This window comes from Pleurodeles waltl, chromosome 11 (genome assembly GCF_031143425.1).
Source record: "Pleurodeles waltl isolate 20211129_DDA chromosome 11, aPleWal1.hap1.20221129, whole genome shotgun sequence".
Lineage (NCBI taxonomy): Eukaryota > Metazoa > Chordata > Amphibia > Caudata > Salamandridae > Pleurodeles > Pleurodeles waltl.
In genome coordinates, this window is record NC_090450.1 from 969,270,925 (window position 1) to 969,292,364 (window position 21,440).

The 21,440-nt window shown below is 44.3% G+C and overlaps 1 protein-coding gene across 4 annotated transcripts in view; it reads right to left on the reverse strand.

The window, feature by feature from the left end:
• Positions 1–20,891, reverse strand: part of SNAP29 (synaptosome associated protein 29) — a 44,420-nt gene extending 23,529 nt beyond the window's left edge. The window contains exons 1-2 of one of the 4 annotated variants that reach the window (XM_069215211.1): positions 20,777–20,891; positions 10,088–10,409 (exon numbers count right to left, since the gene is read on the reverse strand). In XM_069215211.1, coding sequence (XP_069071312.1) covers positions 10,088–10,327 — 240 coding nt within the window. In that variant the 5' untranslated portion in view covers positions 10,328–10,409; positions 20,777–20,891. Of the gene's footprint in view, positions 1–10,087; positions 10,410–14,366; positions 14,489–20,372; positions 20,476–20,496; positions 20,694–20,776 lie in introns of those variants that run through there. The other 3 variants (XM_069215214.1, XM_069215213.1, XM_069215212.1) reach the window with 3 other exon arrangements.
• Positions 20,892–21,440: the final 549 nt, after the last annotated feature.

Below are 21,440 nucleotides of genomic sequence, written 5' to 3' on the forward strand. Positions count from 1 at the left end.
TTAGTGGGCCAAAATGTCAAAGACATCCCAGGGCGCTGCTGCTTCAATCAGAAGTAAAAAGCCTAACAGTTCATTAGAATAAAAAACAACAAAAAAAAAACAAAGAGATACTGTATATTAACTGCATATACATTATCATGGATTTGTCATACATGCATAATGTTTAGACACATTAAAGACTATTTAATCTACCTTTTTAGCCTATCTTCACCCTATCTAAAGCACAGCTATTTGCCTAGCAACCCTCACCCCCCAAAAAATTAGTATACTTACAGCCAACTCTTGTAAACTGCACAGACTGATGCACAGACTCCAGGGCCACATTCTAACTTTTTAGTACTATTTCACTACTGTGGAGCAGGAGCATTTCAGTCTGATATTTTGGTTGCTGAAAGCAACGGAAACGTACAGGTAAAATACCAGGGAGTAGTGAGAGATAACCAGGGGAAATCGGGACCAGACTTACCAATTCCTCCTTACTATGGGAACCCAGAGGGTCCCACTTGTAACCCCCTTTAACCTCTAACTTGGAATTGTTGATGCCCCAGCACTCATACTTAAGCCCAAATTGGTAAGAAAATTATGCAATAAACAAAAATAACACTAAATGAACACAGCAACATCCATGTAGAACTTAAAGGCAGAACTTAAAGGCAGGCAGAAAAAAAACAACCACACTACAAGTGAAATTTGTAGCCTAGTGGCTAACATCCTGACGCCAATCCCAGCTTCTCTTGTCCAAAACTATACGATGCTGGGCAAATCACCATACTATATTGTTCAAGACCCCCAATTTACCCAAAACTGGAGTCTTTAGAATAAACTTAAAGTATGTAGTACCAGCTAAACGAGTTACCAAACAATGTGTAGGCATTCGCTCAAAAACAATGACACAAACTTTGATGCTTTCTTGCAAGTCATGTAGCAACTGTAGCCAGGACCCAACTGAGGGGGCCTGCATGCAGAGGCTGCAGGTGACATCGGAGGGTCTACACGGGGCAAGTCCAAGGTGGGCTTTTTCTTTGGAAAGCTGAGGAACCACATTGGCACCTTTGGTCCACTTCAATTCTGGCTGTGCGGCACAGGTGCAGTGGTACCTTCAAGTGTCAGGTTCTTGGCGGTTTGGAGTTCTCACGGTTTGCCTTGGGGATGCCTGCAAGATGCAGGGAAGCAGCTGTGCTGCTCCACGAGAGTTCCTGGGTCTTTGTTGAAGGAATGCAGTCCTTCCAGGCTTTGGAGGCACAGCAGCTGCAGTACGAGAGGACTTTGGCTCAATTTGGCGGGAGCAGAAGACGGGCCAGCAGGGCTGGGTCCAGGTCAGATGCTTCTTTCTTTGCTTTTGCAGCTCTTTAGTGTACTCCTTCAAAGGCCAGCAGTAATCTGCAGTTCTGGCGCCCGGGATCACCTAGATACTGCATTTAGGGGTGTTTTGAGAAGCGCAGGGTAATAGCCAATGAGCTACTTACCCATGGGGTCACTGCCCCCCCCCAGCCGCCCCATATCAGCAAGTGTCTATTAATATGAGATGTTTGATACCAAACATCCCTATTTTCAGGGAAACCATCATGTAGCTGGGGAACTCGTAGTGACCAATGTCCAGCACATGTACTTAAAATGGCTTCCCTGTTCACTCACTATATCCAAGAATCGACAAAGACATAGCAGGGGCATATCTGCTTGTGCAAATATGTCCTCACATGTAACATAATGCACTGTGCATAAGGGCTGTAAGGCCTTCTGCCTGGGTGACTTACATATATTGCATGCAGTGTTGGGCGACATGGTACACAGGCTGTGTGCCATGTTGTATTTTCACTTTTAGCTGCATCAAGACAGGCAGCCTGCAATGGCAGTCTGCATGTGCTAGGTGAGGGGTCTCTGAGGGTGGCACAATTCATGCTGCAGCCCTTGGGGACGCTCTTTGGTGCTGATGCCCTAGGTACCACGATTACCATTTACTAGGGACTTGCGGGGGGGGCAAAGGTATTGCCAACTGGGGAAACAATTGTACTGGTTTAGGGAAAAGTGATCCGGCACTGGGAGCAGGAACCCAGCGCACTTTCAGTAAACAATGCAGAGAGACAAAAAAAGTGGGGGTGACCATGTCAAAATGGGGCACTTTCATACAGTGTGTGACAAGAGCACGTCAAGCGGACCTGCTGCCTGTGGTGATATGATGCAAGTACAGAAAGTTTCCCCTGTCGGCAAGCAAAAAAAAACAAAAACAAAAAAAACTTTCCTATAACGACCACTGCTTTGCTTGCTGGTGCAGAAAGGAGCAGCTCACTAACCCCGCTGTAAAGCCTCACGGACCTGCAAAGTATAGAGTAGTACTCCAGGGGATAATAATGGATTTAGCAACCTCAAGAAATGAGGTGTTCCAACACAATCATTTCACAGGCTCAAAGAACAACCTTTAAATAATTCCTTTGGCTTTTAATAAACCTCACAGTTGAGCCACATAAAAGGAAGCTTAAACTGTGCTTATCACTAGCCTGATCCAAAAAAAGCTTAACCAACCATCCTCCGCTCCAGGACAATGAGCATTAATAGGAGCTGCCAAGTCTTTCTTAGAGCCAAAGACTCGGCCCTACCGTCTGATGTCCCTTAAAAAAACAAAAGGGGGACACACAAAAAATGGCCGCCTGGAGGAAGAAGGCATGTTTACATACAGGATAAGTGAAGTTAGTTCATTAGAAGCAGCAAAAAGACAAGAGAGCACGGACTGCCGTTTTGAGTGGCTCTCAAAAAACACCCCTGCTCTACCTAATGGGTCCCTGAAACTAAAGGTGCAACTGATATACACGTAGATTTGCAATCAGGACCTCCCCTAAAAGCAGCGATATAAGATCAATTCAACTAGCATGGGAAATGAGCATTGACAATGCCAACAGGTCTCGCCTTTGACATGCAAGTGCTGCAGTACTGGCCCTTTTGCCAATATTTTTTTCTAAGACACTGGTCGGCGTGGTCTTACTTGTGCAATAACAGATCCTCTACACCATCTATGCTTCTCTCAGACTGTTTTACAACATCAAGCTTTTACATTTTAAAAGTGTCCTGCTGTTATCAATCAGATCATACAGCCAGGCCAACGGAGACTGAGTTCCCAAAACTAACAACAGGGTGCGCTCCCATCATTGTCAGGAGTCACCTCATCTGGGCGCATTGTCTGGGATGTGACAAGCCCTCCAATCCCACTGTCTCTACCTGAAACACCAGACGGGGAACCTGGCATTTGGCCTGGGGAATGGCATTTTCCTGGCAAAGGGAGGGGGAATGTGGCATGGAGCACTTATCATGCAGGCACCATCTATACAGCACCCATGAAAGGCAGTGGTGCGAGGAAGGAGAGGACAGTCCGTCTGAACAAAGCAATGTTGCCAGCTGTATTTAGAAAGAACACTTGGGTGAGAGCAACATGGAAAGCTTGTGGTCAGAGAGGCACATGGGAGATAAACCACAAAAGCATAATGAGGGAAGGAAAGTACATTTGTTGCAAAGAAGCAAACAGGTGAGAAACAGCAAAACTAGCGGGTGGTTGGAGGGAAGCATGAGGGAGACAGCTTGAAACTCATGCAATCTCATGGAATGCTTAAACATAAAATAAAAGAGTAGTTCCCTAAGTGAGTAGTAGAAAGAACAGAAAGCCAGCCTCTCAAACAGATGATACACAGGCTATGACCAACGGGAGTGAAAAACACAAAGTGTACCAAGCTGGGACTATCAGATAAAAGCAAGTGAATAGGAAAGGCAACAAAGCTAGAAAATGGTAAGCAGTGGGCGGGCTTTAAGTACAGGTAAGCTCTTGGTGAGCCTACAATATATCTGTTGCAACCAGACAGCTGCGCGGTCTGGTAAGCTCAAACTAAAAAGGACAGGAATGCAGTTGTAAGGTACGGGGATTGAAAGGTCCAAAACACAAAAGTATGGTGGCTTCTCCAAAGCCAATTTTATCAGTGTTATGGTACAAATCACTGAATCCATAAATTAACACATTTCTGGTCTTGATAGGAGTAAACCGAACAGGAGAAGAAAGTCCAATCTTATTTGAAGAGGAACCCTCAGTCACATAAAATATGGCCTGATGCATCATAAGCAACCTCTCGCCACCCTGGCAGACAATACCGCCATGGTGGACTCATCCTCCTAGTAAACCCGATGGAGAAAGTTCTTAAATAAGAATTTCCTGAACAAAATAGTGGGATCCAGATAAAGTTACAAGAATCTAGATCACATGCTCATGATCTGGAAAAGAAGTAAGGAAGATGCCTTGTCTTTCTCATACTGGCCCAATGCACTAAACCCTTTCCTTATATTTGCAATCACCATCAGTGGGTCAAGGCTGGCCTTTCTAGACCTGCTAATATCTGCCAAAGAGGGTTCCCAAAGGACAGACGTCTACTACAAGGAAACAGATAGCTCTCGAAGCAGAGTAGGTTGTTCCTATCACCCACAAACTTTACAAGAGAACATTCCAATGGGTCAGTTTTTACGTCTGAGACATAAGTGTTCCAACACAAAGGACTACAAGGCCAGTGCTGCCGAGACTCGCTAAAATGCTGACAGAAAGAAAATATCCTCCTCCCCAAACTCCAACTTATCAAAATAGCTGCTAAGAGTGCTAAACAATAACAGGGAGCAATTGCTACCCACCCAGGATAGACTGATAGGTGTGCCAACCTTCAATCCCCTTCCTAATGAATTGCAGAAAATCATCAAAAAAAATGTAGGGATTTTTGAACTGGTCTCAAACAAATGTATGTCTTCAAAAGGCATTACAACATAAATGACCTATTGGTACACAGTCACCCAAGAAAGGCCATTATGGATAATAGACGGATAACACTGTGGGGCATACCGCCACCAGGTGGGCATCCTCGTGGTGGCCAATTGCAGTGTATGCTTTTTCACAAAATAGATGAAGAACCGCAATTCCAAAAATGTAGTTTATATCATAAAGTGCCCTTGTAATGTACTGGAATTAGGGATGATGTCAAGAAGCATTAAAACAAGAATAACAACGCTGAAAAACTTGACACTGATCCCTACATTGTCTATTGTCCGCAGTTGCCCCAAAACCACACCTGCATGTTTATAACAACCTGCACAGCCGCAGCAAGAATGGCTTTGGGAGGTTCCCTGATCCACTTCTCTAGTTTTACATGGCCGGAACCACTCCTTTTGGCTTACGATAATGGCCCAGCAGTACTACATTTCCCATTTGTGGCAATTGGATGCTCACTAAAAACAAAGGCGCATACCGCCATGAGGCAGGTGTTACTTGCAACAGTATCCACAGTAGAATTATTAGAAAGGGGGTTGGGGGTTTTGAAGAATATTTGGAGCCCCTCCCTTTTGACAGAAACACCCAGCTTGGATAGAAATGACAAAAAGGTGTTAGGGATGGTTCGTCACAGAGTGTTTACTGCTGCTCATTTTTCCCCACTTAAAACAAAGCCCTGTTTATCAGGACAATGCTTCTTTTGGCCAGAGTTTGCCCCCCCCACCACCACCCCAGAGCACTTGAGGACCCCCCAGGAAGTCCTGCCCCCACAGTTTGAAGACCCCTGTTCTAGGTTTACTAGCACCAAGACGAAGTAGAATACACTCTGGTCATTCTAGTGCATGATTTTAACATTTTACTTTTGACTATTTGTTAATCTAGGCCTTTAGGGATCCTTGACAAATGCCCACAACCGATATATGTGACAGGGCAGAAACATGTTGGTGTACGACGATGGTCTGAGCAAATGTGCTCTCTTTCCATTACATAGTTGGTTTTAGATGCACCAGAGGTCACCACTAACAAAGGTGAAAATCTGGTTACCACTAGGTACTTTTAACAAGATCTGAATGTCCCAGTTTTGTCCAGGAAATTATCTTATTGGAGAACTCCCTCCCTTGGGACTAGGAAGTCAAGTCTGCCCTGGTGGTATTCTCCTATCAGGGTGGGAAGAGGTTGCCTATGAAGCAGGTCACATTATGGGAGTGAGGCTTCCTCTACCAATACGATTGGTCTTTCTTCTCCTGTTGGGCTTACCCACCAGCCATGCCAGAATCTTGGTAATTTAGCCATCAGTGATTCGCACCATAATATTGATTAAAAATAGCGTTGTAGAAGCAACCATACCTTGTTGTGTTTTGGGTTTTTACTTTGGGAGGACTTGTGGTGGCAACGCCCCCCCCCCCCCGCCCCCCCCCCCCCCTCGCGTGTTTTAGTTGGGGGGATTGAAAGATGACAGTAATACAAGGTTTTATGTCTTCACTTACTGGCTTGTTTCAGAAATACTTGAAGACATACAATCTTATATTGTTACAGTATTTGCCAATTTGAGACTGGCACATTCCAGCCAGGGATAGTGTCAGATAATCACTCAAGGGCATGAGTTAATATTGCGCATGGGAATGGGATGAGAACATCCTGTAAACTGGTGGGGGAAATGGAGAAGGTCTTTCCACATGGGTACAAATAATACCTCTGTGGATACAACAAAAAGTTTTCTAAGTTTTGCACTTCAGGATTACATTTCTGTACATGTAAATAGCTGTCCTTGGAATCCGCTATAGTTGCAAGTTTCCACAAGTAATTAAGGAATTCTTTCAATTCCTAGAAAGTCAAAGGTACTCAGAAGGTAGACACAAATCTACATGATTTCCGACTATAAGGTAGAAAACAATCCTGTGTACGGTGGCGAGCCACTGGAGTTCACCAAGTGGAATATTTTCAGTAGTATCTGCATGAAACAGGAGATACGCTGCTTGGTTCTGTACTTGTTGCAAGTTTATGAGCGGTCAAAAAGCACAGTCAAGCTGCACAAGCAAAAGAAACATTGTCTCCGCCGGAAGCACTTACATCAGGATACTGTTTCAGGAAAGCAGGAAGAGCTTCCTGCCAGAACTTCCTGACACAGTTGCTAATCTCAGTATTGTTGACTCAAGCCTATCTGAATTTACATTCTAATTTTGACAATGAACGCAGGCACGTTTGTGATTTCACCATAAACTAAAGGGCACAATACAAGCCTTTTGATATGTTTTCTGTATGTGTGGTTACATAGAGCAGGGGGGCCTTGAGGACAACTCAATTTATTTCAATCTTCATGCAAGGGAGAGATATGTTTTGGGACTGTAACTTCTCCAGTGTGTTGTCCGATATTAGCTGGCCGTAAGAGTTGCATTCTAAATAAATGGTAGTGAGCAGTTTACAACCTTTTACTTTGAATCTTATAGAAAGATATGTTTTTTTTAGCAGATAAATAACAAAACTCAGGGTTGTTTTAAAGTGCTGGCTGTTCTTTGTCACCTCTAAGAAATACATCACCCTCTTGCCGGAAACTGTAAGAAATAAAAGCCAATGTTTAAAGTCAGTATGGCGGGATTATTTGACTACATCTTGCACAATAGGAGTACATGGGCCATCTGAAAACATCTATAAAAGATGGAAACCAGGTCAGGGCTGTGACAATACAGCAGGCAGAAATGAATCCCCTAAATGCGTTGGGAACACTGTTGCCAGGTTAAAACTACAAGTTTTTTTTTTCTTCTATAGGTTGCCCTGGACAGAAGTGTGCACAATCAGCCCAGCAGCACCTTTAGTTTGTCAAACACTCATTAATACAAGCTGCCCAGCATCAGGGGTTTCTCCTTAGAAGGGCTTTCGGCATTCTCAATTTATGAATCACTTGTGCACTCAGGACCTGCTTTGTAAGGCTTAGGGGGATCTGGAGCACTGACTTGATCCTGCAGCAAATGAAAACCAAAGGTTTCCAAGGTTGCACTTTTCCCTGTTTGGTGAAGTTAGTGTCAAGGTCCGGAAGTCCATTGATCTTCAGTTTAATATGAGCAATGGCACACTGCAATTGAAAAATACAACACTAAACATGGGTCATTCTGAGTCCTGCTACTAATCTAGAATTGGGCACCAACATTAATGGCGCAGGATTTCAGACCCCATGTTCAAACTTTGAACAGAATTTGATTTGATTTGTTCCATGCCAATTCCTCTATTTGGAGATATTTGCTTAAGGGAAATCAAGATGCTGTATGTTATCACCAGCAGGTAAGTCCAAAACCGCACATTATCCCTATTCAGATGCAAAAAACTTTTTTAAATCCTGATACGACATCCCAGGGTATTACTGCAACTTCACAGTAATGGTATTTCCACAGGTGATTTGAATGGCAAATTCTCATGTGGCGTTGAGAATGAGGAGATAAAAAGGTTGAAATTTAATTAATCTCCAATTTCTAAGATCGGGTAAACGTTTAAAGAATTTGTGTGAATTTCAAAACATAAACATTCCGATGCCATGGTAAACTAATTAACTGATGAATACTTTATATACATACCTACAAAACACATACCACTGAAGTCTACATAAAATTAAACTGTTAGTGCATACCTCTTATGGTGCAATGGAACACAATGTGGTATTTGCAACTACCACGTTCAGATCTACTGCATGAAATGAGAGCCCAAGAAGCCCCACACTGCACAACAAAAAGTGGGAGCCTCACAAAGTCAACAGTTTGGGGATGCACATCTACAAAACTGCTTGCATACAGATCAAAGTGTGTGTCAAACCTCACAATATGGTACATGTATATAGTATGATATAGGAGGGGTCTTGTATATTTAGTGCTAGATGGCATCACTTCAATCTGACACTGATGATAATGTACCTTGATTTATGGACTACTGTAATGCAGAATTACCCAGGGGAGATTTTTACAGCATGTAGTAAACTGCTCCTTTTGAAACGTGTAAATCTAGCATAATTTGTCTTTTTGAAGTGCCCTCCCACCCCAACAAATTTCAACAGGTTTCATTTGCCGAAATCTGTCAGGGGAAAACACAGAAGTGTGTCAATTATAGCAAAAATCCGAAATCCAATCCATGCATAAACATGCAGTTGTGAAGCATCGTCTGCAGAATCAGATCTTTGTACACAATGGCTCCGCCTGTCCAAACAAAGAAACCAGGCAAGAAGATGCATTTTGCTTGTGTCTCAAGTTTCACCTTAATTGGCTTCGTACTAGGGAGAACTCAACTGAGAACCCTATGTCTGAGCTTCAAAGTGCAAGCACGTGGTAACAACTTGTGATGAACTAATATCTTTGGGGTGGCAGAAAGTAACACTGCTTTTTCTTATTTGTCCAGCCAAGGACCTTTTCGTCCTGACTCCAGGTAACCGGATCCCTGGTATACAATCCTACCACTATAGCGGAGCTTGTTAAATGATCACAAATCAGGGCAGGGCACCCACTCCTCACTCTGCCTCATAAACCTACTGCATGGAGAGGTCCTGCAGCTACCCAATGCCTGTGTTCATGGATAGAAGAAAGACAGATAGAAGTTACCTTGTGCCACTGGAATCCCAAGTAAGCAACATTTCTGCATACATGATATAGGTTCTCGGACCGCCTGATATATGGTCGCTGTGTGTGGCTTCTTCTGTTCCAGGACGGGCTGGTTGGGTTTACCTCTAAGTTCAACAACAGGGGTTGCCCCAGAGGGGCCCTGCTGCTCTTCAAATGTTAACTGATTCACAAGGAAGATCATCTGTTGCACCTTCACACACACCATATAACATTTAAAGGGATTTACACAGAGAGGTAGCAGAAATTCGCTACTGCATGCAGCTCACTGAAAGCACATGGTGAATGCCAAAATGCATGCAGCCTTCTGTGCATACAAAGTTAATTTTGTACAACATTTCATGCAGACTAAAGTAAAATAGGTGATTCAAAAGATCCACTTACTAGCTGGCTAATTGGCCAACGAGCTTTCTCATGGTTCCCATCCAAGTGGCAATTATTTTGGGGGGAACTATCATAGTCATTGTCTACATTATGAGTACAGATGATTCATCTGATATTTCTAATGGGTTGGAATGGATAATTTTAAATTATTAGTTCTATACTTTCAACAGTGTGTTGGAATTCTCAAAGTTCTTTCCTTATAAATATTCTGGTAGCAAGATATGACACAGGAATCATAAATAGCAACTGAAATATGGATATCATTTTGGACATGGCAGGATAGTAGCTAAAGCCCTTACCCAAATGTATTATGCTCACTTACTTCTGCTGTCTCCACTCCCACTTGCTCAGACTCATAAACAAGAGAGACACAGCGATCACTGCTATCCACAGTGGCAGCTGCTCGCCTCATCACCTCCTGCTGCAACGCCCTTTGCTTGTCAACTGGGCCCTGGTGTTGTTTTTCGGCTGAATCATCAGAAACATTTGATGGCTGTCTCCATTTTGCTGATCTGAAGTCATCATCCTCATCTTCGTCAAATGGATTATAGCTTCTTGACATGGCGGCAAGCGTTGTCAAAGGCCTTGGATGTCAACTTTGTGCGGTAGGAGAGTGGGTACTGAACTTGACTTTTGAGACAAACCTATTGAGGAATGGTAATGAGCAGATTAGAAACAAAAATGATGACAGAGTGTGCTAATGTTACTAACAGGCTAACTAATAAATCTGGAAAACAAAACCACGGATAAGAATATGACAAAGAAAATGTTCTGCAGCTACCCGGGGGCTACTTAGGACAAAGACAAAAAAAGACACTTGTTAATTTTCCTGTCTCCTTAATCAACAATGGTCAATAACTGGTCACCCAACTTTGACCTTGTTTCCTTTAAATATGTCAACTCACCTAGCTCTGAATGCCTGCCTTTTTATCCATTAAACAAAACTGACTTTCCCCAAATTTCTGCAGCTTAAAAAAACTGTCCCATCTCCACTTCTAAGCAAGATACGTAGCTGGACATTCCTAGTGAAGTTTTCTTCATACGCTTATCTATGAGCCTCAAACCATATTTTAGAGCTTCCTGGCAGATGGTTCCCAACCTCATGCTTCGCTAGTTAGGGCTTGCTAAGCAAGATTTATTAGCTGCCAGAATAACAGTATCCCATAGTTTTACAACTGGGTCAGAGACCAGTTAAACAACTGATCAACGGCGCCATGTCCAACACCGGCCTTACACCCACTCCTTGCAGGTATACAATTTAGACCAGTTGCTTAGCAAACCAGCATAAGGTGCATTCCACATACTAACTCTTCATTAGGATTTAACTTAATTTTCCAGCTCTCACTGCACTGTTCTCTTTTTAATGTTGCAGAACCCGCCATCTAACAAGAGCATTCTCTTCAACCAAAACCTAATCCAAAGTAAACAAAAAAAGTGTTGAGCGGGATGCTTGAATTCATCTCAGCTTAGTAATTACTCGGGCGGCATTCTAGCACCTTGTTTTAAGCCAACAGTGGCACCTCAGATTAGACCCAGCCATATGCTAATCAGTCTTGATCCTGCTTCAAAAAGGAACAGCCCAAGCAAAAAAATGACTAGTTAAATTCCCTCTGAAACAGAACGGAGCACCCAAAGACTGATTTCATCCTAGCTGGGGCTTGTCAATTGCATGCAGCTTGATTCCAGTGGCAAAGTGAACATGGGTCCTACATCTGGGGATACCCATCACAACGAAAGTGCTGAACTGAAGTTTACAAAAAAGTGCTGGGTAGAGTCCTCTAATTAATCGCAGACACTGGAATTTATGCAGGGCTGCATCCCAGCTTGTCTTCTATACCAGTCCAAACGATGGACTGGAATGCAGCCAGGGTGAGCGTTAGTAGCTGAGATTAATACAAGCAATCCGTCTATCACCTTGTTGTGTGGAGGTTGACACCAAGTTTGACAGGTTACCCAGATTTATGTTCTGTGCACAATGTGCTGTAAGACATCAGCTACACTCACTAACGAGCTCCAACTAGTGTTAGGATGATCTTTCAATCAACCAGGAATTTGTAAAGCATACTACTCACCAGTGAGGGTTTCAAGGCGCTGCGGTGGGGGGAGGGGAGGGGGTGCAGCTACTGCTCCAACAGCCAGGTCTTGAAGTTTCCTGAAGGTAAGGAGGTCTTTGGTCTGGTGCAGGTGGGTGGGAACAGTGTTCCATGTTTTGGCGGCAAGGTGCGAGAATGATCTACCGCCAGTTGTAGTTCTGCGCACGTGTGGGACGGTTGCGAGGGTGAGGTCGGCGGAACAGAGATGCTGGGTCGGGTTTAGAAGGAGAGCAATCTGTTGAGGTATTCTGGTCCAGTGTTGTGCAGTGCTTTGTGAGCGTGGTGCTCTGTGAGCGCGGGTGAGGAGTTTGAAGGTGATTCTCTTGTTGGCTGGGAGCCAGTGCAGGTTTCTCAGGTGGTCTGTAATGTGGCAGTGGCGGGGATGTTCAGGATGAGGCATGCAGAGGCGTTCTGGGTGTGTTGCAGCCTCTTCTGGAGTTTGATCGTGGTTCCTGCATAGAGGGCATTGCCGTAGTCCAGTTTGCTGCTTACAAGGGCTTGGGTGACTGTTCTTCTGGTTTCGGTGGATATCCATTTGTAGATCTTTCGGAGCATGCAAAGGGTCTTGAAGCAGGAGGAGGAGATGGCGCTGACTTGCTGGGTCATGGATAATGAGGAGTCCAAGATGAATCCTAGGTTGCGTGCGTGGTCGGTGGAGTCGGAGTGGCTCCGAGAGTGGCAGGCCACCAGGAGTCATCCCATGAGGAGGGGGTGGAGCCGAAGATGAGGACTTCAGTCTTGTCGGAATTGAGTTTGCGGCAACTGCTCATCATCCATTCGGCGATGGCCTTCATTCCTTCATGGGGTTGGTCTTGGCGGAGTCCTTGATGAGGGAGAGGATCAGCTGGGTGTTGTTGGCGTATCCGATTGCTTGTGGTCCCTCCTGGGAGAAGCCTAGCATGGCAGGGTGGGGTGGAATGTTCCTATGTGGGGCACGGATAGCACCGATCTGCATACGGCTGGCATTTGCCTAGAGTATGGCGAGTGAAAATCTATGGACTAGCATGTGGCCTAAACAATTGACAGTGGTTGAGATTATTCCAAGCGTTCCGTCCATCACCTTGTTGTTGTTGGCATCCAAACCTAAACCAGAATTCCTAATCTGCCTGTCAGCTACAGTTACAATAGCCTCTTCAGGAAGATTTCACATTGCACTGCTTCAATGCATTCATAAGACAAGCTTGCTTGTATCACTCATTGTTTCTGGTCTCACTCCCTTCTAAATCTTTGAAGCTTTACCATAAACCCCTATGGCCAAAGTTGTGTCCCAATACACCCCTCAGCTTGAATTAATCTTTTTCTGGATTCACATGCTGTGCAATATTCCGCCATCTAGTGGAGGGGTCTGGGATATTCCCCCTTGTGGCTGTAGGTCTTTTTCTCTTTTTTTTTTGGTGGGCGTCAACAGATCCACCATTTAGTGCCTTGTCCAGCCTCCTAGGACGTCAGACGCTCTCTCCTTACGTCCCTTAAAGATTATGAGGATGACAATATCACTGAAGGAGCGAAGGGGAAAGCTTGGACGTGAAGTTAAGAACCCTCGATTTTGAGTAGCAAAAAAAAAAAAAAAAAAAAAACACATTAGAAGACGCCAGAGGCAACCCCGAAAAACACAAGGGGTTCGGAGGTGGGCAGGGCACACTGGCTGAAGAATCTAAATCCTCAGACTGCCTCGGCAATGAGAAAGACATTGGCCAAAGGCAATATTTCAAATAAAGAGCTGAGATGTAGGAAGAAAAAAAAAAAAAAAAAAAAAAAAAAAAAAACTTGATCATGCTTCCTTTTGGAAACTTTTCTACCATCTCAAACCAAGAACCATTTTTTGCCCATGCTCCCAAGTATTCAAGGTTAAGGGTTTAGAAGACTTTAAGGAGCCTGCAACGTGTAGGCATGATACCTCGAGCAGAGAAAAATAGATATATAAGCACTCTTCTAAAGACCCAGCTTATAATAAGGGCACAGTACCAGCTGACTCAATTATAGCGTCAAATGCCAAGAAAAGGGCTAACCTCCTGGCAACATCATGACCACCCCCTTGCAAAGAAAGTAAAATGATGGACTTAGTTGGAAGGAAGTTTGAAAGGGGTGCTCCTAACCAGTGGAGGATAGCCAATTCAATTGCCCCCCTTAATAGATATGCCTATCAACAATGGACTGAAACAGCAGAACTACTGGGGTATCTCCCAGAACAGTACCACAAAAGGGCAGCTGCAATGACTGAAGGTGGAAAAATATTGCCAATATGCACTTATAGTCAGCACTGGATGCAGCTGGCTCAGCAAGTCATCAGATGAGGGCAGAAACGTTTTCAAGCTTGAGGCTCAAGCAAATACCATAAACACCATTCAATGGGGAGCAAATATTTGGCAAAACAGCTGATGACATGCAGCAGCAGCAAATTTTTAAAAAACGACAATGATACAACCAAATCAACACTATAAAAAGTCATCCCACAACTCGAAAAAAAGGACTACATGGCAACAATAGATATAGAGGACACATACTTACATTTTCTAATGAGCCACAATCACAAAAAATACCTGCAGCTTGGGGTAAACAACAAACACTACCAATTCAAGGTTTTAGCTTTAGACATCAGATCAGCATCAAGGGTTTTCACAAAATGCCTAGCAGCAGTCGCAGCATACCTGAGAAAACAATGAATACATGTATATCCTTACCTAGATGACAGGCTTATAAGAGCAAACTCTCATAAAAGCGACAAGAGGATGTTCAAAAAGCAGTATCAACTACACAAACTAGGGTTTTCAAGAAATACAGAAAAATCACCAACAAAGTCAGAACAAGATAAACGAATTATTTAACAGCATAAATCAACACAGGAGAAGTGAGAGCTTATCTCTGCAAATCAATATTTTACAGGAAACTCTCCAGTCCCAGAAGGGTCAGTCTCTGACAGTGCGGACTGTAGGAGAATGGCTTCTTGCATACCCTTGATACTAAATGTAAGACTTCATGTGTGGCCAGTCCAGAAACGGCTACAAACACATTGGTCACAAACTAAAGGAAGTTGGGAGGATCTAGTGGTTGAAACACAGAAAATATAGGAGCAAATGGCATGGTGGACCAGAACATTTAACAGAGGGAAACCTATACATGGAACCAACTCCAACAGTGGCCATCACTACAGATGCCTCTCGTTTGGGTTGGGGTGCACATGTGGGCACTCTCAAAGAAAGAGGTGTTAAGAAAGAGAAAGCAGCAGTCCACCATATCAACAATTCTGGAACTAAAAACAGTGGCCCTAGCCTTAAAAGACTTTCAGAAGCAATCGTGGGGAAAAGTCATTTTAATCCAAACAGACAATTTATTTCAACAAACAGGGAGGAACTCAGTTGAGTCCTCTATCAAAACAAGCACAGAAATTTGGAAATAGGCACTACAGAATAAATTACACTCAACAGCGATTCACCTACCAGGGAAAGACAATGCTCAAAAGACAAATTGAGCAGAAAGGCTTCATCCATTCATGAGTGGGAATTAAATCAATCGGTACTCAAACATATTTTTCAACAGTGGGGGAACACCACACGAGGAACTTACCGCAACACACGCAAATGCAAAATGCCCAAACTTTGCATCCAGGTGCCCACACAGTCAGTCCCTGGTGAATGCCCTATTGATAAACTGATCAGGGCAATTTGCATACACCCTTTTCACCCCAAACAAAAATTACACAGAGTAGTCAACAACATTAAAGTGATGTATTCCCAAGACAAACTTGGTATTCCGAAATAATATAAATAATATAATGCCTCAAGGGAACATTCAAAAGTTATCAAACAGTCAAGATCTGCTGTCAATGCAAAAGGGCAGAGTGCTCGATCAGGAAACAGAGTCCTTAAAATTAGCAGCCTGCCTACTGCAGACATAGAATTTGGTCTTTTAAACTTGCCAGAAAAAGACAAAGGCAGTATTAAGAGAAGCAAGAAGATCAACAACCAGAAAGTGTTACAAAGCAAAATGGCTAAGATATTTAAACTGATTCAAGATCTTTACACCAAACCACAGTGGCAGTGGAAGTGCTTAAATACCTCACACATCTTAAGATTGCAACCTCACATATATACCTCATTAAAGGTACAACTGGCAGCAATTGTGGCATACACCAGGGGATACACAAGAAGGTGCTTCTTTATATCGTCAGTCATAAAAAGCCTCCTGGAAAGAGCGAAGAAAATAGCACCACGGAGGCAGGTGCTGGCACCAGCAAGGGATCTAAATCTAGTTTTAATACAACTTATGGCAAACCCAATTGACAACGTTTGCAAAAGATTACTTTAAACATGCTTAAGCTTAAAACCGTATATCTAGTGCCAATGGCATATCTCCACAGAGTATGTGAGCTAAAGGCACTTAGAATACAGGAACCATACTCGCACATGCATAAAGACACAGTGGTCTTAAGAACAGACCCCCATTTCCTATCATAAGTCATGTCACAATTTCATATCAATCAAACCATTCAAATTCCATTTTTTTTCCAAGAACCTAAAAATTAAGACGAGAGAGCACTGCACACACTAGATTCAAGAAGAGAAATCATGTATTATAGTGAAATAACAAAAAACGTTCAGGAAAAGAAAACTCCTGTGTCTCCTTTGCAAGCAACAACATGGAGAAAATCGGTGGGAACTATTGCCAAGTGGATTTCTTAAACCGCTCAGTTTTGTCATACAAAAGCAGGATTCACAAGCTACCCACCCACCTCCACAAGAAGATAGAGGAAGAAGAAGAAAGAACAAAAAAAAAAAATCTAAAGATGGCGACCATGAAAACAGCTCAAGGAGAGGGCATATGACATCACAGGAGGCTGACACAACAACAAATTGTGGATCTTTTGATGCCCAGCAAAAAAAAAAAAAATAGGACTACAACTACAATGGGAACATTCCAGACCCAACCACTAGATGGTGAAATAATGCAGGGCATGTGATTCCAGATAAATCTTCAAGTTGCAAAACTACTTTTAGATATAAGAAACCACTTTGCTTTTTCCCTCCTTTCCCCCTCTCAAACAGGCTCTGAAGTCTAACATCATTAAAGTCTCACGGCCATCTACTCCTCCCCCGGACAGCATGCCATGGCTCACTCTTACTCACATCCATGCTGAGAATTTACACTAATCACCTGCACTAGACGTTCAAGTGTTGTTTTCCTGTCCTGGCTTTCCTGTTATCCTGTCCCTTCAAGGTTTCTAGCATCACTCCACAAAGTTGTTCATGTCAAACTACCAACCACAAGCGTTCAGATCTTACTGGTTTTCTGTCCTGCAGATGATCAATTCTTCAGCTCTCACATCTCTATACCCAGTCATAAGGACTCCATTTCAGTGCAGATTCCTCTCAGCATGAGAAATGGTTGCATCAATTAATCTGTTTTTGTAAAGAGCAGCTACTCGCCTGTGAGGGTCTCAAGGCACGGGGGAGCCACATCTTGAGGTTCTACCTGAAGATGGTGATCGATGGGCTTTGTCTGAGGTACGGGGTGTTGTTCTGGCTCTTTGCTGCAATGTAGGTGAAGGATTGTCCTCCAGCAGTGCTTTTGCGGATCCGAGGGATGGTGGCCTGGGCCATCTGGGCAGAGTGGAGGGATCTGGAGGGTGTGCGGAAGAAGACGCAGTGGTTCAGGTAGGCTGGTCCTGCGTTGTGTATGGCCTTGTACGTGTGGGTGAGTAGGTTGAGGGTGATTTGTTTCTCAACCGGTAGCCAGTGGAGGGTCCTCATGTGTTGGGAGATGTGTTCTCGGCGATGGAGGTCCAGAATGAGTCTGGCGTCTGCGTTCTGGGTGAGTTGTGTTTTTTTTTACGTTTGTAGTTTAGGTTCCGGCATAGAGGGCGTTGCTAGTGACTAAGGCGTGGGTGACTGTTCTGCGACAGTCTGCTGGTATCCATCTGAAGATCTTCCAAAATTTGCAAAGTGTGCACCAGCAGGAGGAGGTGACTGGGTTTACCTGGCGGGTCATCGATAGGGAGGAGTCGAGGATGATTCCTAGGTTGCGGGCGTGCTCAGTCGGTTCAAAGGGGGGGGGGGGGGGGGGAAAGAGGCAGGGGCTGAGGGATGTGGGCCACCAGGAGTCGCCCCAAGCTGAGGTGGCATTTCTGAAGATGATGAGCTCAATCTTGTCACAGTTAAACTTGAGGCAGCTTTCTCTCATCTAGGTGGCGACGGCTTCCATTCCTGAGTGGAAGTTCCGTTTGGTCGCATCCGGGCCTTCAGTGAGGGAAATTGTGAGTTATGTGTCATTTGCATATGATACGATGTTCATACTGTGACTTCTGGAGATGGCAACGAAAGGGGCCATGCATGTGTTGAACAGTATGGGACTCAGTGAGGATCCTTGGGGGACCCCGCAGTTGCCTCTTGTGGGTCTGGAAGTGTAGGGCGGGAGTCTGACCCTCTGCGTCGTCCCGGAGAGGATCCATTCAGGGCTCTTCCACGGATTCCTATGTCGTGCGGTCTGGTGTGCATAATGCTGAGGAAGACCGCATTGAATGCTGCTGAGAGGTCGAGGTGTATAAGCGATGTGGTGTGGCCGGGGTCCAGGAGTAATCGGATGTCATTGGTGGCTGCCAGGAGAGCTGTCTCTATGCTGTGGTTGCTGCAGAAGCCGGACTGGGAGCTATCCAGGGAGTAGATGACCTCAATGAAATTACGTAGCTGTACGTTGATTGCTTTCTCCAGAACTTTGGTGGGGTTGGCCAAGGGTTTCTTTAGGAGAGGGCGTATTTCAGCGTGTTTCCAGTCCTCTGGGATATTGCCAGTGTTGATGGGAGCAGTTGATTGTGTTCCAGAGCTTGGGTGCTGGCTCTGATGTATATGTGGTGCGGGCAGGGGTCCGTGGGGGCTCCGGAGTGGGTGTTGTTCATTATGCTGACTGTTTCATCTGTGGTGAGCGTGGACCAGCTGTGAATGGTCTGGGTGGGTTTTGGTCACAGGTTCCTGTGCAAGGATTTTGCAGGAGGAAGCTGTTGTAAATGTCCTGGGTCTTGTGGTGGAAAAGGTGGCCAAATTGTCTCAGAGGTCTTGTGATGGGGGGATGCTGGTGGCTTTGGAGGGGGGAATCTGTGAACTCGCTGATGACTAAGAGTTGCATGAAAAATACATACTGCTTAAAAGGCCGTGGAAATAGAAATAGGTGACAAGGTAATAGAAAAAAATACTTTAAAATATTTAATACCAATGCCTAAATGTTTTTTTTTTTAATCTGAGGAAAATATTACAAAACAAAATGTATAGGAAACTATTATTGTGTTGCAACTTACATATTCTCTCCAGGCTAAAATCTAGTTTTGATTATTATAGGCAGTCGTACGGGAAAACCGTTAGCTGAAAAATAATTGTCTGAAGCTGCTTTTGAGGCTGTGGAAGCAATCTATTCAATCTTAGAGGTTGTTTTTGGTGTTGTGGCGTTGCTTGAAACAGGAAGAAGAACATGGGCCATGGGATTTCATTTTGGACAGTTGTTTTCGGACAGTGGGGGACACGGAGGGGAGGCGGAACAAGAAGCTGCATGTTTGATGTAGTCATAACTTAAAAATATTTTATTGCACAACAATAAATCAGAGCGCAGTGTTGACATTTGGAGGTCAGAGGTAGTGGAAAATTCTTCTGTGTTTTTGCGCTGAGAAAATTCTATATTAAAGCAACGACGACCTTTAATCGTACATAAAAAAGATTGGTTTACAATCTTAACCCAAGGGTAGTTTTTAAGAGTTCAAATCACCACTTGCCAGTAAAACTGAATCATCATCATTGCCATGAATCCTTGCTGGCGTACATGCGCTTTTAAAATATGCTGCAACATAACATAGCCCCTGGTCCCTAAAATCCTGAGCCAGTTTCAGCTCCCCCACATCTCAAAAACCACCTTCGACTACTCCCCCCAGCCTGTGATCCCTACTCAGCGTAACCCCAGTCAGCCTCAATCCCAGCCCTTCTCTCCTCCTCCCAGGGCCACTCTTAATGTGGCCCATGGTTACCCAGTCAGTCTCACCTCTCTCGTTCCATGCCTCCCATTAGGCCCATCCAATGGTGCAGTCATTTTTATCCTATCTATTCCCAGGTACATATTCTTCACTCATGTTATCCCATCTATTGTCTTCCTTCAGTGTCTTGCACGCCTCAGACTGTTAAGTTATCCTTTTCCCCAGAATCTCTATAAATGGTGTCACCTCCCCGTCCCAACTGTCCAGCCATTCTCGCTCTTTCCTAGAGTCTATAATCGGTATAACCAGCTCTCATTCTTGAGGACGCTCAGTTGAAACCCGGCTGTCCCTGTCAGGTCAAGCTCTTCTATCCTTGACTCCTGCCATTTTACCCTCACATGAGCTGGCCCCCAGTTAACCTCAGGCTCTTGCGTCAGCCACTCACCCCTCTTGGTCGCTAGTCAGTTGAACCTCTTCTGTCCCTGCCCCCAGTCAGGCCACGTTCTTCTCTCCCTGTCTCCAGCCAGTTTAACCTCACATGAGCTGGTCACCTGTCAGCCACTCACCTCTCTTCCAAGGACTCCGGTCACTCACCGCACGCTTGCAGTCCTTCCTGCCAACCTCCCCGGCTTCAGCTCCCCTCATCACCTCGCAATCCTCTCACCTCTCCTTCAGGGACATTTTCCCTACCTTTAAAACATTCTATGTAAGTTATATTAGCACAGAAGTCAGCCAAGCGTTGCCGAGTAAACATGCCACACATCCTCAGAGGCGGCTGTTTCACTTTCCATCTCTGAAACTCCCAGTCACTTCTCGATCAGGTCGTGGAATACTCTCCATGCCCTCGCCTCCAGCGATTTCAGCCTCGAGTTTCCCGTTCCCTTCCTCTCCTCCCTTTCCCCAAACCTTTAAACCCATCCCATTTCACCCTATCGCCCCTCTTCCTCCCACCTTTACATCATCCCCTCACCTCTTCCTCTCCTCCTCCAGCCGAGCTCTGAAACCACTCTCCAGTGTCAGCAGCTACTAACTACTCAGCACTTCCGCCCATCAGTGAGCCCCGCCCCCTCCCTCACTTCCGCCCGTGATCTAAGAGAAATAGAAAACGGACTGAACACCAGCCCTTCCCCCACAACCATGTTAAAATTAACAATTAAAAACATTGTTTTGTTGAGCTTTTCCACTCTAACGTTGGCCGCATTTTCGTTGTATTTCCCGTTCTATAATATAATTTGTGAACGTTTAATATCCAGCCCCAAATAATGTGTGTTGAGTTAGAACGGTATTTTTAAAGACGTTTATGTTTTCAATGATGTTTTCAATCCAAGATTTTGACTATCGTGTTAATTTGAATGTCACATACAAGTAGCAGAAGTAAATACTGTATTTTTGAGAAATGTAGAGATGATATCCGTACTTAGTCCTTTCCAAGATGGCCGCGCCGATTGTCAAAGTTCTTCGCAGAGAAGCTCTGAAACCGTTCGATCGTCAAACGTTTTGTCTGCAACACAATAGCTACGCTTAAAATTTTAGATCTGGGTAGTTACCACTTAACTTCAGATATGTGTGAAGCCGGTAATATATTTAGGTCGCTTATTATTATAAGGAATTAACAAATCAGGTGAATTTTGCTG